The 24,539-nt window shown below is 34.4% G+C and overlaps 1 protein-coding gene across 1 annotated transcript; it reads right to left on the bottom strand.

Moving 5' to 3' along the window:
- Positions 1-19,216: 19,216 nt before the first annotated feature.
- On the bottom strand, positions 19,217-22,711 carry LOC149264371 (uncharacterized). The gene is made up of 3 exons (XM_089398576.1): positions 21,960-22,711; positions 20,606-21,683; positions 19,217-19,963 (listed from the first exon to the last, which is right to left on the bottom strand). Exons 1-3 carry the CDS (start codon positions 22,709-22,711, stop codon positions 19,217-19,219), a joined length of 2,577 nt encoding a protein of 858 aa, XP_089254702.1.
- Positions 22,712-24,539: the final 1,828 nt, after the last annotated feature.

Below are 24,539 nucleotides of genomic sequence, written 5' to 3'. Positions count from 1 at the left end.
ATCTAAAGCTCCAGTGTGATATTCTGGCTTCTATCTTTGCAATGAGCCAATTCCAATCCTCTTTTTTGTATGCAGCAGGCTTTAACCAAAAACCCAGATATTTGAAGGGAGCTTCCAGAGGTTGAATGGGGAAAGGAAATAGATTAGCCATTCTATTTCTTTCTCTTCTTTCAAAATCTGCAACACAAGCTTGGGATTTCCCAGAGTTTATCTGCATTCCAGTTGCTTTTAGAAAAAGATCAAAAATGCATTTTAACTCCTTTAGTTCACTGCAATTACCATTGGTGAAAATCAAGATATCATCAACAAAAAGAAGGTGAGTGATGTAGAGATTGATTGCTACCTCGATACCTTTTACCTTCTCCTCTCTTCTGGCTTTGTGAATCAGTCTACTTAGCCCTTCTGCCACAAGGAGAAACAGGAGAGGGGATAATGGACACCCTTGCCTGAGGCCTCTCTGGCTGTTAAAGAAAGAGGAAGCTGCTCCATTGACCAGTACTGCAAAGCTGACATTTGTGATGCAACCCATGATCCAGCTGACAAAAGGATAGCTGAATCCCACGTGAGTTAGCAACATCCTTAGATAGAGCCAGATGATCCTATCATAAGCTTTGGATAGGTCGATTTTAAGAACAGCTCCCTTCTTTTTCTTCATTTTGACTCTATGTATAACCTCCTGGGCCACACCTATGGCTTCATGAATTTGTCTTCCATCCAGGAACCCAAATTATTCCATTGATATATTTCTTGATAGGATTGGTGCAATTCTGAGAGCAATAACCTTTGAAATAATCTTGTAAATGCAATTACACAATGAAATTGGTCTAAAGTCTTCAAAACTCTCCGGGTCATCCTTCTTTGGGATGAGAGCAATAAATGTTGAGTTAAAAGGTCTATAGACTTCTCCTTTCAGCCTTGACTCTTCAACTACTTCAGTTATTTCGGCTCCAATTTGTTCATAAAAATGGAGAAACAGTTCTATAGTCCAGCCATCAGGGCCTGGACTTTTGTCCTTACCCATGAGCTTCATGGCTGCTTCAATCTCCTCCTTAGTAACCGGAATTGTAAGATCTTCTGCTTCATCTTCCTCAATGAATCTAGGAAAACTTTGCACAGTTCTAAAGACTTCTGCAATAGTAGCCTCTCCCTGATCTGCAAAAATATTTTGAAAATGTCTTTTTCCTAAACCAGAAAGCTCTGGAAAGGAACTGACTTCTCCCCCTTCTTAATCTTTAAGGCACCAAATAGTATTTACAGATTTCCTTCCTTTTGCAAAATTATGGAAAAACCTAGTATTCTCATCCCCAGATTTTAGCCAAACTGCTCTACTCTTGATCCTCCATTCTTCTTCCCTTTCCAAAAGAATTTTATTTTGCTGCTTCTCCAAATGAAGGATTATGTCCTTTGAGGCTTGTGAGGAGTATCCATCTATCTCCATACTCTCCATCTGCTTCAGCTCCTCCCTAATGTTGTTCATCTCCTCATTTTGTTTCAATTTTCTTTCCTTTGCCCAGGAGTTTGTAGCTTTCTTCAATCTTTTGAGATTCTCCATGAACAAAAAACTTTTATCCTCGCCTGTATTGTGATCAGGGTGAATCCAAGTTTCTTTAAACAGATTGCAGAAAGAGGGTTCTTGGAGCCAAGCGGGATTGAACTTAAAAGGGGCAGGAGTTTTTGGAGGAGGAAGAGTTAAGTCTAAGAAAACCACGAAGTGATCCGAATTCCCTATTTCCTCAACCCACTGTCTGATCATAGGAACTTTGGAGGATAAAGACTTCGCTATCAGAAAGCGATCTAGTCTTTTGGCAATCCGATCTTCTCCTATCCTTCTATTCCTCCAAGTAGGCTTTAATTTGATCGGAGAAGGGTCTATTAAGTTATTCTCCGTGATGAGGTTGAAGAAAAAATCTGTAAGGGGGTCTTCTCTCGCAGATGGACCCCAAGCTTCAGCTCTGCCAATGGAAAAATTTAAATCACCTCCCAAAATCATCGACGGGGATTTCATCACAGCTTTTGACATCAATTCTCCCCAAAAAGATTCCCTACCCTGACATGGCCCATAGATATTTACTAAAGTGATGGGGAAAGTGAAGTCTGGGATTAACACCTCCATGCCCATAACATTTTTCATCCCCCATTGATTGATGGCTTTTACCCTCCCTTCTTTGAAACCAATTGCAAGTCCCCCCGAATGACCAGAGGCATCCATAGCAGTAAAAACCCACCCAGGCAGAAGGGATTTAAGCATAGGTTCAATCTCTGAAGCCTTCCCCAGGGTTTCTTGCAGAAAAATAACATCTAAATTTGAGTTAGATATCCAATCTTTCAAGGCCAGTTTTTTAGGTTTGCTGGCCAAACCTCTGCAATTCCAGGATGTCAGGATCATTTAATAACACCCTCAGGGGGATGAGCTGCTCTAAGAACCCCCGGAATAGAATATTGTTTGCCATCTGCAACATCCAATTTTGCTTTGAGTTTTGCCTTGGACATATCGGATTTCCGGCCTCTTTTGTTTTTGGAACAACTCTGTAATGGGGTCTGTCCCAAACCACCTAAAGACCCCTGGGCATCATGTTTCCCTCCCAAAGATCTCAGGTTGTAAGGGCAAGGAGGCCGAGATGCTCGGAGTGAAAGGGGAGGCCAATGGTCTTCACAGTTAATATCCAGGGACGGTAAAGCTTCAACAATAGTTTCTACATTCGGGTAAGACATTATATGTTCCATATTTTCAGCATTATTATTTTCTTGCTCTTGATAAAATGAGGACGACATATTTATATGAACAGAAATATGCTCAGGAGAATTAAGAGAGGGAATAGGGGTCCCTGAGCACATACCCTTTTCAGCTTCGTCGAGTGGGGTATGATTTGCATTATCTTTCTCGGTGATCTCTTCCACAGCTTCCGCTTCTTTAGTTGTTTCCTCCACAGCTGCCACCGGATGAATGACGTTCGCCAGAGCAACCTCCTGAATTTGTACATCTTCGTCCACTGGATCCTTCACAGTCTCCTCTATCTCCAAATGCCTTGTTTCTTGCGTCTCCGTCATTTCGTGCTCCATGGTCATCTGAACATTTGCTTGAACATTTTCTCTGTAAGCTGTAGTCCTTCGGAAGTGTCTCCTTCTTCTCATCTGTGGACAGTCTTTTGCCAAGTGCCCATACTCATGGCACCGATGGCATCTAAACGGCAGGTATTCATAGTCTAATATCTGCTCATACACATAGTCATTGAATTGAAGATTGATTTTTTGTGCCAAGCCTCCGCTCGGGTTGAGCATGACTAGTATACGCGCCATCGCCCTATTTTTCGTTGCCATGAAGGTCATATCTGCCTCCAGGTAAGCCCCCAGCCTATTACCAATTGATTTGAAAACTTCCTCTGTCCAAAGGAAGGATGGTAAGCCCGGAGCACGCACCCACACAGGGAACTCATCCGTTCTCTCCTTGATTGCATCAAAAAGGGGGGTCCATTTCTTTAGCAAAACAGGAATGTTCCCTATGTGCCAATTTCGATGGAGAACCCAATCTGCCGATTCTCTATCTACAAATCTGAGCTTAAACCATCCTTTCGCTAAAACTAGGGCTTCAAACTGTAAAGGTCTATCAGATGCGAAACATTTCTCACCCCAATCTTGAAGAAATTCAGAAGTGTATTTCTTACCTCTAGCTCTGCCGACCAAGGTACAATCTGCAACAGCTAGGGCTTCTACCATGGAAACCTCCATCCCAAGGACCAGATTGCCTGCTATCGCCTGAGATCCAATGGGTCTTTGCGGTTTCCTTTTCGCACCTTTATATCTTAACCCTTCCGCCGACGATCTAAATCCTTCTCGACCAACAGTTCTTTCAGGGATTATCTGTGCTGTGTCCTCATAATATTGTATTAATCATTTTACTATCTAAAATGATAAATTATTCATAGTTAATATTATTATTTGAATTGGTAAATAAATTATTATATTTTTTTAATATTATCACTAACTAATTCATTACTTAACAACTTATTTTCAAGGAGTTTAGACTTCTGTGATCCATAACATTGTATAGATAATCTTCAGCAAAATCACATGATCAATATTTTGTCGACGCGTTTCGAACCAACGAGTGTGGTTCATCGTCAGGACAAGTTGAAGAACAGATCCAGCTTAGCCTGTTTAAATAGCTAGAGCAGAGACACCAACGGTTACCTGGTCAAAGGTTGACTTAAGGAGCAAGGTCAAATTTAGTTAAAATAGGTAAGAAATAATTAAATATATCAATGATAAAATTATAATATAATAATAAATAAATCAAAAATAAATAAATATATATCAATTTAGTTAAATTAGGTGTGAGATAACTAAATAAATATATAAATATATAAATAAAATAATAATGAATTATTTAAATAAATATATAAATATAAAATAATAATTATATTTATTTATTCAAAAATATAACATATAATCATTTATATTTATGTATTTATTAAATAAAATAAATCTAAAAATATAAATTAATAAGTATAATAACAAAGGTAAATTATTTACTTACTTTATAAATATAAAATCATAAATAAATATATAAGTATAGTTATATTAGGTGTGAGATATAGATAATTAAATAAAATAATACATTATTTATTTATTAACTAAATATATAAATATATAAATCAAAAATCGAAAATAAATAAATATATATAAACTTAGTTAAATTAGTTGTGAGATAACTAAATAAATATATAAACATATAAATAAAGTAATAATAAATTATTTATTTACTACATAACTATATAAATATATAAAGAATATAATAATTTCTATTTATTTATTTAAATAAATAAAAATATAAATAATAATAATTTATATTTATTTATTAAATAAAATAAATCTAAAAATATAAAATAAAATAGCAAGGTAAAATATTTACTCAATTAATAAATATAAAATCATATATAAATATATAAGTCTAGTTATATTAGGGGTGAGATCACTCAATATATAGATATATAAATAAAATAATAACTTATTTATTTATTAAATAAATATATAATTATATAAATAATAAGAATATATTTGTTTACTTATTAAATAAATAGATAAATATAAAATCATAGCAAAAATAAGTTATTTACTTAATTTATAAATGGTATTATTAGTGAGGTAAATAAATATAAATTCATATATAACTATATAAATCTGGTTATATTAGGTGTAAGACAACTAAGCAAAAGATAGTTATATTGAATAAGTAGTCAGTATTTATTTAATATTCAATAAAATAATTAAAGATAATTATGTCATTCGGTAATTAAATTATTACTTATATGGTTTAAACAGAGTTATAGTAGAACTAAATATAAAGGCCTAAACCATTGACGTTATGGAAACAAAAAATCCAATACAAACTCAAACATTCCATAATGTTAGGACTAACCTGCCAAAAACACACTTAAGGAGGGGGAAGACAGAAACCCTAAGACCTAACACCGGGGAATGAGGAGACTAGGAAGCCAAGGCTGGGACCCAGCAACTGCTAATCCTCCAGCCATCATCCCTATTAAGATTGTTTGGCCTTTTCTCAATCTCCAGGGCCTCCCTAAATTTGCGATGGTGAAACTGCGCAACTTATTCTTTATATATTTATATAGTTATGTAGTAAATAAATAATTTATTATTACTTTATTTATATGTTTATATATTTATTTAGTTATCTCACACCTAATTTAACTAAGTTTATATATATTTATTTATTTTCGATTTTTGATTTATATATTTATATATTTAGTTAATAAATAAATAATGTATTATTTTATTTAATTATCTATATCTCACACCTAATATAACTATACTTATATATTTATTTATGATTTTATATTTATAAAGTAAGTAAATAATTTACCTTTGTTATTATACTTATTAATTTATATTTTTAGATTTATTTTATTTAATAAATACATAAATATAAATGATTATATGTTATTTTTTGAATAAATAAATATAAATTATTATATTTTATATTTATATATTTATTTAAATAATTCATTATTATTTTATTTATATATTTATATATTTATTTAGTTATCTCACCCCTAATTTAACTAAATTGATATATATTTATTTATTTTTGATTTATTTATTATTATATTATAATTTTATCATTGATATATTTAATTATTTCTTACCTATTTTAACTAAATTTGACCTTGCTCCTTAAGTCAACCTTTGACCAGGTAACCGTTGGTGTCTCTACTCTAGCTATTTAAACAGGCTAAGCTGGATCTGTTCTTCAACTTGTCCTGACGATGAACCACACTCGTTGGTTCGAAACGTGTCGACAAAATATTGATCATGTGATTTTGCTGAAGATTATCTATACAAACTTATTTTCAACATAACATTATTATTTAATTTATTTTAAATAATATTAATATTATATAAAATAATTATCATTTTAATGGATATATATATTAATTAATTTTATGATTATTATATCTTCTAAGTAACTCACATTGAATAGGTCAACAATAGTAATATTTTATTATTTTATTATTATTACTATTATCTAAAATGATAAATTATTTACATTTTCGATATTAAATAATTAATTATTACATAACAATTATTTCTAACTAAGTATGAAATGTTACAATAATTAAATCAACAAATACCATATTATCATTTTCAATACATAATATAGAGAATATTAATATAATGACATCAATGATTATTTACAATATTGATATAATAGGATTATATGAAGTTTATTTTGGGAGAATTATATTATTCTAAGGGGTAAGCTTGAGTAAGTTTGGCACAATCTTAGTGATAACATCCTATGAATAAGTAGATTGTGAGGAGCACTTTCAATTCATAAATTTGGCTCAAGCTAGTAAAAAATAAAAATAAAAAATAACTACATTATTTTTATAAAGATAGTTTTTTCAAAAAGTTAAAATTTATTTTATATAATTATTTTTTTCAAAAATCTATTTATTTAAATTGTGTAAAAAATCATTTAAAATTTGGTCCAAATATTATAATCAAAATTTTTAAAATGAAAATATAAAGGCCCTTTATTTCATATTTAAAAATTCTTTATGTAATAAATGAATCCCAAAAAATTAATGCCCCTTTTCTCTTATTTTAAAATCCTTTATATAATAAATGAATCCCAAAAAGTTAATTAAATTAAATTGTAAATGAATGTATTCAAAATAAAATTGTTAAATTTGGTTGAATTTTGAGCTTGCTTTTGAGCAATTAAATTAAATTACCAACTAAGATGTCCAAACAATATTCACTAATACTTAAATCAATTTTTCATTAGCTATTATGCTGACCACTACTTAAATAATAACAATAATTATTATTATTATTATTGACCACGTGGACACAACTATTTGACTATTAAATCTAAAAAACCATTCATACTACCTTTATACTCTAATAATAATAATAGTTATTATTATTATTAGTATTATTATTGACCACTTTAGGCAACTATTTGGTCTTCATGATTAACCACATTATTACTATTATTATTATTATTATTAGATTTGGTTAGAGATGGATAATAATAATAAGACATACATACACACATACATACTAACTTTATACTCTAATAACAATAATAATAATAATAATTATTATTGACAGCAACTATTTAGTTAATCACATCATTATTATTATTATTAGATTTGATTAGAGATGGGTAATAATAATAATAATAATAATAAAACCCTAAATAAAATAATACTAATTTATAATGACCACTACAATGATCTAATTTGATATCTATTTAAGAGGGCTACCATGATCTCATTCCATATCTATTTATAGGATATTTAGTAACCGCGTATTGTTTGCGAAGGAGAGTATATAGGATGTGTTGTTCGCTTGACCTACAATATTTAGTAACCGCGTATTGTTTGCGAAGGAGAGTATATAGGATGTGTTGTTCGCTTGACCTACAATATTTAGTAACCGCGTATTGTTTGCGAAGGAGAGTATCTGTCACTGAATCAAGCAGAAGATATGGCGTTTACAGTTTGCGAGATGAAATACCAACTTCAGTTTACTGTTTTGTTTTTACTTTGGTTGGGAGTGGTCATCTTGTCACAGCCATCAGAGCGGCTGGTACGTCTATCTTCTTAATTCGTATACGCTGGTACGTTTTTAACCTGTTACGTCTAGGGTTTTTTATACGGTCATTTTGTTATGATATTTTGTATTAGCAGTATGTTACGTTTAGGGTTTTTAAGCTGGTACGTTTAGGGTTTTTTATACGCCCTTCTTATGATAATTTTTATGAGCCGTATGTTAAAAATAGAAATTCGTAATTTTTAATTCTAGCTCATCACATACATTAATACCCACTAATACTAAATTCAATTTTTTTATTAGGGAATAAACTCACTATGACTTAAATTTAACTTAATTATTATTTTGAGTGGGTTTAATGGATACAATTTGAGTGAGCCTGATGTTTAAGAGCATGTGATTCCTCCTAAAAGATCACAAGTTTAAAAAGAGAAGGACTTAGTGATAGAGAGAAGGACTTAGTGATGGAGGTGCATCTCACCTAGGTCAATGGTTTACTAGAGGAGTTTGTTTGTATTTAATTAATTATTATATTTTTATATAGTTTTTAAGAAAGAATGAAGACTACTGTAAATAGTAGAAAATTAGAGAGTATTGTGGAAGGTTTGAGAAAATTATGGATTAGTTAGCTTTTATCTATGAGATTAGATATTAGATTAGATATGTTAGGGATCATGAGACATATTTTAGAAATTAGTTTAAGATATTTTAGGAGTTAGTTTAGGGAATTAGAACCTATTTAAACTCTAATACTCTAATACATTTGTATAAATTAAAATTCGTGCATAGGAGCCTGTATTATTTGTGAAAGAGTATCTAAGTTAATCAAGCGGAAGTTTGCCAAAATGAAATACCAACTTCAGTTTACTGTTTTGTTTTTGGTTATGGTCGGGAGTGGTCATCTTGTCACAGCCATCAGACCAGCTGGTACGTCTATCTTCTTAATTCTTATTTTAGTGTTTTTCGCTGTCATTTTTAAGCTGGTACGTTCAGGTTTTTTCTAAGATGAAGCTGGTACGCTCATTTTGTTACGATATTTTGTTTTAGCAGTATGTTGGTAATTTTGATATAAGCTGACCTGAAATCATGGCTATGTTTTTTTGTGGATGGGGGATTGGTTTTAGGTCCGGTATCCAGTATGCATCCCTCCAGTATTCATCCCAACGAGGTGGGTGGCGAAGATGGATGTAAGCTGACCGTGAGCGAACTATCAACATTTCCTGGCAGGCAGGTCACCTCCTATATATGGCTGGTGAAAAATGAGTGTAAATCTTGTGTAGCTGAAAATGTAATTGTGGAGGTCCGCCCCAAAAATCCTGAGGATGGATATACGTCACAGCTTTCCGCTGTGTCCCAGCCTATTCCACCAGGACAGGGGATTGATGACTTCGTAGCCCTTCCTACAGAATTTCAAATTGCTGAAATCTCTTTCTGGAATGTCCAGTATGTGTGCTGAGAAAAGTCCGATGGGAGAGTAGGATATTCATTAGATGCTATTATTGATATCGTTTTTCAAGTTATTGATATAATATGCCTGGCTTCCCCTCTTATTTGTGGAATCTGGACTATGCGTGCTGAGTAAAGTGCCATGGGAGGATACGATATTCATTAGCTGCTGTTCTTATTATTATCGTGATATAGTTTTTCAAGATATTGATATAATAGTTCTGGTTTCATCACTTATTTTTGAAGAGTATAATTATTTCTGGTATTTTCTTCAATTTATTACATAAATATATATCACCACTTTTTATTTTGGATATGGAGTTGTTTATATATTTTCCAAGTAAATTGGTTTTTGCTTTCTGATATCTATATATAGTTTGTATTTAGATGCCTTGTAATATCAGCGGTTATATTACAGTAATTGATATCTGTTATTTTTATTTCTTGCCTACGTAACAGGGCTTATATACACACATATACTTTTCTATTCTCCCCTCTTTCATGCTTATTCTGGAAATAACTCCACAAAAATTTGTGGCACCTTTTATTTTTTTATGTCATATATAAAATTATTGAAATGCACCTAAATTTTGGAATGAAATAGAAAACCATATTACCAAATCCAATTATGATCCCTCTGTATATTATTATCCTTCATGTGTTTGTAGAAGATCTAAAAGCAATGCTAAGTGTAAGCTAATTCATGACACCTATTGCCTCTCTAAATCTATTCATAGTAATTTAGCCTCAACAACCTATTTTGATGAAACAATTATTATATTTTCATTAAAGCTTAGAATTATATTTCTCTCTAAAGATTTCTCAATATTATCTTGTGAAGGAGGAAAAACAATAATGATACCTGATAAAATTTGGACTGACCTCTCTTGAAAGCCTACATTTTTTAATACCTATCCTCTCATTTTTCTCTTCCTTCAATGACCTTTTCGCTTGGATTCTCTTTTCTCAAATGATTTCTAATTGATATTTCCATTCTCCATGTTTACATCATTTGCCAACATGGAAAAGAAAAAAATATTCATTCCAATTGCATTAAAAAAAAAATTATCTTCCAAACATACAAAAGAAGTTCAGTAAAGTAGTAGATAGGTGAGACAAGCCAACGTGGGTATGAGGCGTTAGTTGAAGAGAGGTGAATTTGGAAGATGAAATGGGTAGGTGAGAGAAAGTGGTGAGCATGAATGAAAAGTGAGGGGTTAGCAGAGGAAGTGACTAGTGAGGGAATGTACATGGGTATAGGAGGAAACGAGGGAAGACATGGGATAGTAGGAAAAGAGGGAAGATGCAATAAAATCCAAAGATTGTTGAGACTCAAAGGAATGAAAATTATTGTGTGAGATGAGAGAAACAAAGGAAGAGGAGGTTAGAAGAGGTGCAAGGTGATTAGACATGGCAGGGGGAGTGGTGGCTGACATTGTTTCTATATGTTTTTCATTAGGATAAGAAAACTTGTGCATTTAGTTTCTCAACCAAGGTCTAGGATGTGCTTGTGAGATGTTGTACATTGTATGTATAGGCTACAAATACTTGAATTAGTTTGTCTAATATTCTTCTACATAGAAAGAAAATTACCTTACATCCCAATCACTCTTGTAGATTACTATATATTTGAGAAACCATGATGCTAATGGGAACCTTACCATTGCCAAGAAATCATGTGGGGGGACTTCCCAATTTCCATAAGTCACAACTCTTCTTGTGGAAAATATTTAGTAAAAATAATCTATGAATTGAAAAATTCATTACAAAAATAAAAATAAAAAATATTACCAGACTATATAATACTTTGCTCTAATGGAGTGATCTCTGCCTTCCAAAATAAGGCATTGTATTGAACAATAAAAACATAACTCAAACCAAATCACACATCACCACAAACTATAGAGTTGGAGTGGGAACTAGATCTTATGAAATTTGTATTCTATACCATGATAGTTGGGACTATGTGCTCTATGATTCATTCCCTTTTGAATGGAGATGGAATTCCCTTTTGTAAGTGATCTTGCTTGAAAAAATATCTAAATATATATCCACTTGAGGATAGGATATTCCCAAGTCATTGCAAAAGAATTATCAATATAGAAACACTTGAGAATATACTCAAGTAATTACAAAAGCTATCTAAATATAGATCCACTTGATGATAGGATATTCTCAATTGGCTACAACTCATAAATATTTCCTAGGTTCATGCTAACTGGTAGCTGGTTGTCAAGCTTTAAATAAGTAATGTGGTTTAAAATAAGTTTCTCAAAATATGTTTAACAAAATTATTAATAGTGTTGTGCTCCCTATATCCATAGTATATAGATGGAATGTCCTTAAATATAATAAAAATGGATATCCACACATGATGACATAGAAATATGCCTTTCAATAATTATAAATATAAATTTTATCTATTGTATTATCTTCCCCAAATGGCTACATGATTAGTGGTTTTGGATCTCCTCCTTTATGACTCTCTAGATCTACAATACATGGATCTACAATTTCTCTATTCCAATACCTTGAATTTCTTCAACCTTGTAGCTTGTGAACCCTTTCCTATAAAAAAAAAATTCACACATGATAAATTACTTCAAAATTAAATACTCATACATTGATTCGCCCCCATATTTATTGCAATTTATTGAAATACTGAAAAACACAATGAAAAACACTTTAATAATAAATTTTGCACATGATCATTAAAGTTAGTTGAGGTAATTTTACAACTCATAATCCGTGCCAAACTAAATTTATTGAATGCCCTCATGCAAGTTTCTTCCTCTAAATCAACCAAGCTATAAGGACACATGTTTATTGATGTCTTCCCTTTTACAATCCACAAGATCAAGAGTATTGTCAATACCTTATAATTCCATTTACTATCCAACTTAGAGAGAGAGAACATCATTAGGTTGCACAATCCATTACATAAATATTTTCATAATTAAACAAGAATTAACATCATATATTTTGAAAAAATAACCCTACACAAGAAGAATGCATTTCAATCTTTTAGGTATTTAACATCTACATTAGGATGAACATATGCATTATATTTTTCATAGAAAAAAAATTGGTTTCGATGATGAATAATGTTTTATATTTAAAACATCTATACGAACAAGATGAAAACTCTTTATCATTCTCCAATTCTCCAATCCAACACCAACACTAAAAACAAAAATCTACAAATAGCTACATAAAAGTAATTGGAAAAGTCAAATTTCACAAGCATACACAATTTCTATTAATAAAATATTTAGTGAGGGAATGTACATAGGTATGGGAGGAAAGGAGGGAAGATGGGAGAAAATTCAAAGATAGTTGAGAATCATAGGTATGGGAATTATGGTGGGAGATGAGAGAAACAAAGGAAGAGGATGTTAGAAGAGGTGAAAGGTAATCATATATGGTAGGGGGAGTGGTGGTTCAAAGTATTGTTTCTATATGTTTTCCATTAGGATAAGAAAACTTGTGCATTTATCTTCTCAACTAAGGACTTTGGTGCACTTGTCAGAAGGTGTGCATTGTATGTATAGGCTACAAATATAAATTGCATAAGTTTTTCTAATATGCTTCTACATAGAAAGGAACTTACCTTACATCCCAATCATTCTTGTCAATGGCTATATATTTGAATAATGATGATGCTAATGGAAACACTACCATTTCCAAGAAATCATCTTGCATGATTTGGGGACTTCCCAATTTTCATAAGTCACAACACTTGTTGTGGAAAATATTTATTAAAACTACTATATGAAATGAAAAATTCATTGCTAAAATAAAAATAAAATACATATAAATATGCACATACACATACTGGCACAAAATGAAATATTACCAATTTAATTATATAATTCTCTACTCTAATGGAGTGGTCTCTCCCTTCCAAAATAAGGCATTGAATTGAACAATAAAAACATAACTAGAACCAAATCAAACATCACCACAAACTATATAGTTGGAGTGAGAATAAGATATCATGAAATTTGTATTCTTTACCATGATAGTTGGGACTATGTGCTCTAGGATTCATTCCCTTTTGAATGGAGATGGAAATCTCTTTTATAAATTATATTTCTTGAAACAAATATCTAAATATATATCTACTTCAGGATATGATATTCCCAAGTCATTACAAAAGAATTATAAATATAGGTACACTTGAGAATATTCTCAAGTGATTAAAAAATATATCTAAACATGGATCCAATTGATGATAGGGTATTCTCAATTGACTACAAGTCATAAATAGTTCGAAGATTCAGGCTAACTCCCATTAGATTGTCAAGTTTTAAATAAGTATTGTGGTTCACAATATGTTCCTCAAAATATGTTTAACAAAATTATTAATAGTGTTGTGCTCCCTATATCCATGGTATATACATGGAGTGTCCTTAAATATTATAAAAATGGATATCCACACACGTTGAGATAGAAATGTGCCTTCCAATAATTAGAACTATGAAATTTATCAATTATATTATCTTCCCCAAATGGCTATATGACTAATGTTGTTGGATCTCTTCCTCTATGGCTTTCTAAATCTACAATACATGGATCTACAATTTCTATATTCCATTAACATGAATTTCTTCAACCTGGTAGATTATGGACTCTTTCATACAAAAAAAAATGTTCACCCATGATAAATTACTTCAAAATTAAATACATGATACACTGATTCACCTCAATATCTATTGTAATTTATTGAAATACTAAAAAATACAATGAAAAAAACTTTAATCATAATTTTTTCAGATGAACATTAAAATTGGTTGATACATAATCATGCATATATGGAAGTAATTGAAAATAAGGAAACTATGGTGAAAAATGTGGTAATTTGACAACTCCTAATCTTAGCCAAACTAATTTTTTTACATTCCCTCACCCAATTTTCTTCCTTTAAATGAACCAAGCTATAAGGACACATGTTGATTGATGTCTTCCATTTTCCAATGCACATTGATCAAGAGTATTGTCAATGCCTTATAATTTCCTTTACTATCCAATTGAGAGAGAGATGCCATTATTAGCTTACACCAACCATGATATAATTATTTTCATAATTAAACCAGAATTAACATCATATATTTTGAAAAAATAGCCCTACACAATAAGAATGCATTTCCTTCATTTAGGTATTTAACATCTACATTATTCTAAACATATGCATTATATTTTGTATAGAAAAAACACAAATTAGTATAGATGATGAATATTGTTTTAGATTCAAAAAAATATTGTAACAATATGGATATTGTGGGGCACCATCCTAAGTAAGGAATATTTATTATGGGGCACTAGTTAAAACTTAGGACTTCTAGAGCACTATGGTTATAATTTCCTTTTCTATCCAATTGAGAGAGAGACCATCATTAGCTTGCACCAACCATGATATAATTATTTTCATAATTAAACAAGAATTAACATCATATATTTTGAAAAAATAGCCCTACAAAAGAAGAACTTATTTCCTTGGTTTAGGTATTTAACATCTATAATAGTCTGAACATATGCATTATATTTTACATAGAAAAAAAACAAATTGGTCCTGATGATGAATATTGTTTTAGATTCAAAACATCTATTGTAACAAGATGGACAAGATGGACACTCTTAGAATGACAAAGTTCCTCGTTGTAGGGAATCATGAGGGCTTGCAACATATGAAATTATAGATGTTTAAATTAATTTAAATATATGATTTCTATACATACATTTTCATTTATTTATATTTAATTAATCTATATTGACCACCTCCCAAAAATTTCTATGTATGCGTCATTTACGTATGTGTCATTTGCTTGTTGATTGATATTTTCCCCTTTTTAACATTAATGAAGGAAACCATTTAATAATATATTTTGTGCTTGACATGAGTGAATTAGTTGTGATTTTTATTTCTTGCCTAAGTAACATATCTTATATGCACACATATATTTTTCCATTCTCCCCTCTTTCATGCTTACTCTTGAAATAGCTCCAAATTTGTGGCACCTTTTATTTTTTATGCAGCATATAAAACCATTGAAATGCACAAGCATTTTGGAATGAAATAGAAAACCATATAATAACCAAATCCAATTATGATCCTTCTATATATTATCATTGTTCATGTGTTTGCATAACAACTGAAAGCAATGTTAAGTGTAAGCTAATTCATGACACCTATTGTCACTTTTGTAAAAGTGACACTCCTTCAACCCAACTCTTTTTCTTAGCTACTTTTTGTTCCATGCCTATATGTAATATGGACTATTATCCTAACTTGATTTGAGTGAAACTATTAGATCTAAATGTCATTTTCTAGATGTAAGTGCATTTATTAGCAAAATCAATAATTGATAAGAGAGTGCCCATGTGAAATTTGTATTTACATGTTCTAAAATGTTCAACTTACTATTGAGCCATATGGTCATGTTGAACATATTGCTATGTCTCTTCCAATAAATTTTCCATGATCATAGACTTAACCTAGTTGGAAAATAAAAATATCTATAATTTTACTCTTACAACAATCAAATACATCAAGTTTCAAAGTGTAGTCTAAAAAAAATATGACTTAAGTACTCATTATTAACTTGGGAAATCACTCATTGTATTTTTATTCTTTAATTATCTCATGTCATATAATACATGACATATTTGAAGCTTTGTAAAAAAACCTCTTTTCCTAAATTATTAATTAGCACTTAAATGCATGCACTTCCTCAATAATGTTATTCCACCACACTTGGGGAATGTCCCATGTAAGACATTTTTTGTAATAAGACACAATATTTTGGCCTTGTATCTATCATGCTATGAATGGAGATATTGGCCTTGTATCTATCATGCTATGAATGGAGTTTGTAGATGACATTGGTAGTAGTATAAGTAACCATTCCTTTACAATAATCCTATAAAATGCATGAAATTGCGTGTCCAAATAATCACAATATTCAACGTTGTATGTACAACATGCATTACATATTTTTCTTATTTGAACCCACCGAGAATTGAATTTATTGAATTATATTTATTCTCAATTAAGTTCACTATAATCATTCCATATTCCATAAAATTATATTTGTTTCATGTCAATAAAGTTTTTAGTGTGGGTGGAAATGTCTCTGGAACCCTGGTTCAATTTCAACACATCTTTTTGGTTAAAGGAAGTCCTAGCATTTTGATGCCAAGAATTTTGTTTTAGTCCATTATCTACCCAAATTAAGTTCATGTATAAATAAGTTGGCCTACAAATTAAGGCCCATAAATGTATTTTATCACTTTTATCAAGTTTATCCCATCTAATAGAATATTTTCAAAGGGTTTTGTGATTATAATTTATTACATAAGATTCTTGTTTTTAAAAAAATATGTTCTTATGATATTGCCAACAATTAATTGTGGTAGTAAATGTTTAGGCTATACTACATTCGTAAGAATGAGTTTTCTTACTAATTTTGTGAAATTCATGCAAGAATTCTAAGATTAGTATGGATAGAGAGGTTGGACTTATATTTTAGCACTCTTGATCTCTTTACTGTGGAGCAACAAACAATGGAATTGTTACCTCTTCAATAAATTACTATTGAATTTTTTAAGGATAATGTACATGCTTATGGGTACTTTTTGCAATGTTTAATTGTCAACTAGATGCTAAAACATATGAATTTCTTCAGTAGAAGGTTGTGCACTCCTTGCCTTTGTAAATCTATTCATAGTAAATTAGCCTCAACAACTTCTTTTGATGAAACAATAGTTATATCTTTTTTTTTTTTGGATAAAGACTATTCTATTAAAAAGATAAAAAGAAAAATATTTACAGAGAGGATTAAACCTCTGAGGGGGCCGTAGCCTGCCCTTCGCCAAAAAGACTATTGCAGGTAGCAAGCTGCATTCCTTTTACAAAAATGAGAGTTGTAGAAGCGAGAATTGTAGTGAGCTTGAGAGACCAAAAACTAAACTGTTCTATGGGTGATCAAACCTTCAGAGGTAGCTGATCGCTTACAAAAATGCTATCCTTTAAAACTTGCTATTACAAAAAGATTCAAAACCAAACTTTTGACCTGAAGACTGTAGTATTTCATGCTGATAACAAAAGAAGCTGGAGACATGCACATAATGAGCCATGGGAACTTCACACGAGTACTAGAAATCAGAAAAGGGATAGCTGTCATGTTGGGTCCCTATAATACTAGTGATTACCCCATTACTATTGTAGTTATACCCCTTATTTATATTGTTGTGCCCCTATTACCCCCATATTGTTATTTCTGTGCCCCATAGAATCCCTCTATTGTTATTTTTGTGGCTTTATATTATTATTGTTAGGTCGGCTGGATTATATTGTGACTCCCTAGACTCCTATATATAGAAAGGAGGTTTTGTCATTTGTATCATCCAAGAATTGTTCATTCATGTAATGTAAAGGAGGTTGCCCCCTCAAAGAGGCTGAATTCTAAGGCGTTGATCTATCTTTTCTTTCTTTTCTTGAGCTGGTTTCATAACATGTCATGACAGTAGAGCCAGAAGTCTTTAAACCTGCGGAGGAGATCCTGTCGCATCCACGTTTGCCTGGTTGGGGGAGCCAATCCAGGTCACCATTACATTGTCTTCAGCTTCCATCATACTACCTTCTTGAGGAAGAAAAAGATTCAGAACGCTTCCAGAGAGGCGCACTGGTTCACAAGCAAGAATTTTCTTTTGTGGTAAAGTTGGCTGGGGTTGAGGGTCTTCCTGAAGGCCCTCCTCGTGCTGCATGGAAGTTTCATTGAGGACAACTCCAGCCATGTCACCCTGAAAGTCACTTGAGTTCTGAGACTGAGACTGAGCCCTGGAGGTTTCATCTGAGCTTGTAAGCTCATCTTCCTCCTCCGAGAAGATAACAGTAATAGTGGCTGAGATTAGAGTCTTAATGAGCCTGCTTCTGAACTTGAACCGGGTAGTTTGAAAGGAGCTATTCAGAGAGGGCCGAGAATGATCAGAGGGCAGAGAGGATGGGGAGGCCGAGGGATGCATTGAGGGGCAGAGCCACCACGACCCCGAGAACCTCCATGAGAACCTGAATTACTTCCATGCCAGGGGATGCCACGTCGACGTGCCATTACAGGGTGCACAGGCAGCTTGGGTGAGCAGGGAGACCGAAGTTGGGAGTAAGGTGACCAGACACAGACTGAATGGACCCAATTAAAGGACCAGACACCTGCGTGATAAACCCAATTGCTAGACTCGCCACAGATGGAGTAGACCAGGTTAAGAAACCAGGCACAGGCAGAATGAACCCAATGAGTGGACCAAACACTGGCTGAGAAGACCAAATCGATAAACCAGACATAGGCGGAGAAGATCAAAGCAATAAACCAGACACTGGCGGAGAAGACCAAATCAATAGACCAGACACAGGCAAAATGAGACCGGTTAAGAAGCCAAAGGGGCTTCCATATACCCTGAGCTGCGCAGGGGTGCTGAAGGTTTAACGAACAGAGGAAAACCAGATTACCAATGCCTGAAAAACTCGTATCGAATGAGCCGTGATTAAAGCACGCCATGATTAAATCCCTTGCCTGAAGATCTCGAGCCGAATGAACCATAATTGCTATGACCAGAGCCTTTATATCACATACCGTAAACTACCGGATCCGTCCAAGTGTGTGGACAACTGCCTTTGTTGCATGCATTGCAATTAACATGCAGTTATTAAACCCGCATCCGGGTGTGTATCTTCCTTCGAATGCATGTCATTTTTTACAATGGTATGGAAGTTGGAGAGTTGGTTCTCTGATGCTATGCTGGAGAGAGGGCCTTCGAAGAATTCCATTCCGGTGTCCACTCCTAAATTAGCAAGAAAGTCCGCCAGCTTGTTTCCTTCCCGTCTGATGTGTTTGAAGGAGATTGCTTGGTGATGAGAAAGCCATTGGTTTAGAAGCTCAAGTCTTGGAGCCATTCTCCAGCTGCTGCTGACTTTGTGAATGGGGGATCCTTGCATAAGTTTTGAGGCCATATCGATGATAATTTGGGAGTCCCCTTCAACTATTAGAGGAAAGAAACCTCTTTCTTGCGCAAGATTAAGCCCTCTCCATAATCCTTCCAATTCCACTGCATTGTTGGTGTTCCAACCTTTTGAGCCAAAAAAAGTTAGAAGGGGAGTGCCCTGATGATTTCTGATGGCTCTGCCAAATCCTGTTTTCCCAGGATTACCCCTCGAAGCTCCGTCAAAGTTGAGTTGAAACACATTGATTGGCGGTGGAGTCCATATTGCTGGAGGATTATGATACCTTGAGGAATTGTTAATGGAAGAGAGCGGATGATCTAAGTGAATCTTCCAGTTGTCCCAGATAGTTTGTTCTTGCGGGATTGATGGGAAGTCTTCTTGGGACCAGGCTTTAATAGACAAGGTTTCTTTAATATTTTGGTGCAATCCAGTCCATATCTGCTCAATCGACAGTGATTGATCTTTAAAGATTCTTCTGTTTCTCTCCTTCCATATATTCCACATTAGTAACCCTGGAATAAGCTGCCATAGTGTGTTTAAAAGTTTGCTTTGATATGGCTCTTGGCTCCAAGTGCGAAGAGTGCCTTTAATGTCCCCATGTACTCTGCCTTCCTTTTGACAGCGGAATGTAACCTTTTCCCACAATTTCCTTCCTAGCTGACAGGTTTGCATTAGATGTAATGTTGATTCCTCTTCCTGTTTGCAGTTAGGACATATGGAGGGCCCAGAGAAATTCCTTTTCCTGAGGTTGTCCCATGTGAGAATCCTGTTATGAGACAGAAGCCACAGAAAAGTAGACACCTTCGGCCAGATAGATGAATTCCAGATCTTATCCCATAAATTATCTCTGATTATCCTGTCTTTGATAATGATTTTGTATGCTTCTCTGGTGGTAAAGGTCCCCTTCTCCTCCTATCCCTACCTGAGAATGTCCCTTCCTGCCGATGATAGGATTTTTCATTTTTGAAGTTCTGAGGAAAGAGAAAGTTGAGTTTGCTCCGTGTTGTGCAGTATTATATGACTAGCTTCTTTCCATTTTTTGTATTCTTGTGTAGAGAGTGAGTCCCAAAATTGACTCACCTTATCATACTGATTTATATCTTGTTCTGGAAGGTCAGGGAGAGTGTCTCTAAGATTTGGAAGCTGCTGCCATGAGTCTTCCCAAAATCGTGCTGTGTTGCCGTCCTTCACATCCCAGAAGCTATGCTTTTGTATTAGATTTTGATGTTGAATGGCTGAGTTCCAGATGACTGAACCTTTACTTACTTCTGACATTCTAATTCTATCCTCTATGGGTGTATTGCTCGCATATTTCGCTGTCCATAGGGAGGCCCAAGGAGTGCTGGGATTTGAGAGCCATCTCCACCAAATCTTGGCCCCCATTACCATATTGCTGTGTTCTGGGTCTCTTAGCCCAATGCCTCCAACTTTCTTTGGGAGACAGACATTCTCCCATTTGACCAGAGCCCACTTTCGATTTGGACCTGAATTTCCCCATAAGAAATTGCGCTGAAGCTGCTTTATTGCTTTGAGAACCCACTTAGGTGCAGCTAGAATAGAAAAAAGGTAAAGAGGCATGGAATGAAGAACAGCTTTAATGAGCACCAACCTACTGGCCATATTAAGAGCTCTGTGGGTCCATAGGAACAGTCTGGCTTCAAGTTTTTCTAAAAGGTCTTTCCAAGAGGAATGCTTGAGAGCAGAGGCAATTAAGGGAGCGCCCAGATACTTGGAAGGAAGGGAAGCAATGGTGAAGCCTAGAATGCGGGCAATGACTCTTTTGGTGGGGGGAGGAGTATTGAAGAAGAATATCTGAGACATAGCTTTGTTAAGGAGGGCTCCTGAAGCATCAGAGAAGTTTGAAAGAATGGATTTGAAGGAACGAGCTTCTTGAACAGATGGATGACCGAAAAGCATATTATCATCCACGAATTGCTGGTGAGAAAAGGAGGGAGCATGGTGGAAAGCGAGACCTTTGAGGCTTTGAGAGAGGAGAGCAGATTTGATGCTACGTCCTAGACCTTCAGCTAAGATGACAAACAGAAAGGGCGAGAGCGGGTCTCCCTCTCTGATACCCCTAGAGGGACGGAATGTGGGCGACGGTATGCCATTTATGAGAATAGAGAAGAACAAGGAGGATAAAAGATTACTGACCCATCTGACCCAGGAAGGGGCGAAACCAAAGGCATTAAGGATTTTTTGCATATAGGTCCAACTTATACTATCAAAAGCCTTAGATAAGTCAATTTTGAGTAACATACCTGGTTTTTTTGAATGCTTGAGAGAGTGGATTATTTCATGAGTTAAAATAATTCCATCCGTGATCTGTCGTCCTTCTACATATCCAGATTGTTCTGGAGAGATAATAAGGGGAAGCAAAGGCTTCAATCTGGAAGCTATAACCTTGGAGACAATTTTGTATATGATGTTGCACAAAGCAATCGGTCTGTATTTGTCCGGAGTATTGGATTCCTCTGCTTTGGGGATTAATGCAATAAATGTTGCATTCAGACCTGGATACATCCATCTTAAAGTACGCGATTCTTCCACGACCTGCCAGACTTCCCATTTTACTAAATCCCAGAAATGATGAAAAAAGTTTGAGGTGAATCCATCTGGTCCCGACGCTTTCCCTGCTTTTAGCTGATGCACAACAGTCTCAACCTCTTGAAGGCTTGTGGGCTTGAGAAGGAGAAGATTATGATCCTCAGTGATTAATTTGGGAATATGTCTAATGACTTTATCAATGGCCTCTGTTCGATCTATGTTAGGTTCTTGATTCACCTTTTTGAAGTAATTGAGGAATTCCTGTTCAATGCCTTCATGGGTTTCAATTTTACTTCCTTGTTCATTTTTGATATGGGAAATTTGATTGTTCATTCTTCTTTGCACCGTAGTTTTGTGAAAGAATTTCGTATTCTTTTCACCATCCTTCAGCCACCTAACTCTTGATTTTTGCCTCCAGAGAGTTTCCTCCTGTAAAGCTCTTTCAAGGATTTGATTTTCTATGTACTGCTCTTTCTTGGCTAGCTCTTCAGAGCGTCCTTCTGTGATCATCCTTTGCTGAATGATTTTCATTTCGTGATTGAGGGTTTCCTGAGCTTTGAATATGTTGCCAAAGATGGATTGATTCCAGCGTTTAATTTCCCCTTTGAGATATTTCAGCTTCCGTTGGAATATAGACATTTTAGTGCCATCCGTAGGATTGAATTTTAACCAAGATGCTTTGACAAATTCATTAAATTCAGGATGAGATAACCAAAAAGCCTCAAACCGGAAGGGGCGCCTAATACTGCAACCAGGTCGATTCCAATGGAGGGCTATTGGCCAATGATCAGAGCTTGAGACTGGAAGGATAGAGGCAATGAATTCTCCTCCTAGATGAACTGCATTATCTGATATCAGAAATCTATCAAGACAAGAGGCTATTTGCATGGGTTCTGCCCTCTTGTTGTTCCAAGTGAATAGGCCGTTATTTGAAGGGAGATTAATCATCCAGTTGTTATGAATGAAGTCTTTTAATATGGATCCATCTCTATTGATTCTGCATCTGCCTCCCTTTTTTTCTTCCATTGTTGCTATCATATTGTAGTCACCTCCGGATATCCATAACGGGTGCATCCTCTCTGTGTTCAGCTGCGTCAAGGTATCCAGAATTTCAACTTTGTGCTGGGTTTCTTGAGGGAAATACACATTTGTTATATGGCCATAGATATTGGTGCCAATTATGTGAAATTTAGCTTGAATGAAATTTTTATTTGCATGTATGTTGTTCAGTTGAATCACTCGTGCATCCCAGAGCACTGCAAGTCCTCCTGACGCACCCTGTGCATCAACAGCTGTTACTAACCCTCGTGGCTAGGCCTTTGCTGCTATTTTTTCCAAGACTGTCGAATTACATTTTGTTTCTTGCAGAAAGAGAATGGTAGGTTTTTCCTCCATGAGCATGTTTTTTAGTAATTTTCCTTTCCTTGGGCTATTGAGCCCCCTAATATTCCATGAGATCAACTTATTTGAGAAGGTTGGGGTTGGCATTAAAGTACTTGGTTAACTTGGCATATCGGCCTGATTCTACCAACACTTCTCCTATCTTGATGGTTCTCTCCAGAGTGGTCTTCCTTCCCCGTTTTTTACTATCTTTGGTGATGAATTTGCCATCCCATTGGCTACCAATTTGAACCCCTAGTGAGTATTTTTTTTGGGCTTTATTGAGTACTACCACTAGATTATCCACTTGTCGATCGGGTATTTTGTCGAAGTTTCCCGTTTTACAGGCCTGTTCTAAGCCTAGAATATCCAACTCGCCAATATCTATGGATTCCGTATCCTCCTCCATGATCTGAGGTTCTTGAAAGTTTCCATTGCTTTCCTTCTCGTCTTCTATATTGGGATTGGTACCATCTATATCCATTCCAAGGAAGCTCCAGGTTTTTGAAGCAGTTTTAAGATGATTATCCAATTGTTCTGCTACCTTTTCCCCTGTTTTCGATTGAGATCCTTCAATCTTTTCCTGACTAGTTTCTTTTTCCTTGGAAGGTGTGTTATCTGGATCCTGCATGTCTTCACTGGCTAAGGCTGCAAAGCTATTTCTTGTCGAGGGTTTTGATTCGTCAGCTGGAGGAATCTTTGTAGAGACTGCTGTTTTTTTATTTCCTCTTCTGTGATTCAGCACTTTAGTGAAACCATCCGGCGTTGGATTTTCCGGGTCCATTTGAAATGAGGGCTTACTATTCAGTGGGCAGTCTCTATAGAGGTGTCCTAAATCATGACATTTCCTGCACCTAAAGGGTACATGCTCATAATCAATCAACTGTATCCATTCAACATCTTCATGAAAAAGACTTACCGTATCAGGCAGAGCTTGTTTAAGGTCCATGTAGACACAGATCCGGGCGTATGAGGTGTATCTATGCGTCTTTGTTTCCTCTGCTACCTTGACGAACTCGCCCAGAACATTACCAATCGCCTTGAGAGATTCCTCTTCCCAGTATTCCAATGGCAGAGAATACAGCCT

This window comes from Pinus tabuliformis, chromosome 6, assembly GCF_031772625.1.
Source record: "Pinus tabuliformis cultivar Carrire ecotype Pingquan chromosome 6, CPIR1, whole genome shotgun sequence".
NCBI classification, from domain to species: domain Eukaryota; kingdom Viridiplantae; phylum Streptophyta; class Pinopsida; order Pinales; family Pinaceae; genus Pinus; species Pinus tabuliformis.
This window is presented reverse-complemented; position numbering and strand designations above follow the sequence as displayed.

Bases quoted from the DNA above. Each gene is read 5' to 3' on its own strand.
- LOC149264371 (XM_089398576.1), bottom strand. From the start codon at position 22,711: ATGTCTATATTCCAACGGAAGCTGAAATATCTCAAAGGGGAAATTAAA. The intron at 21,684-21,959 runs GTGCAACATCAT...TTCCTGGGTCAG, and splicing joins AAATACAGACCGATTGCTTT to ATGGGTCAGTAATCTTTTAT. The intron at 19,964-20,605 runs GTGAGTCAATTT...TCGATTGAGCAG, and splicing joins ATATAAATCAGTATGATAAG to ATATGGACTGGATTGCACCA.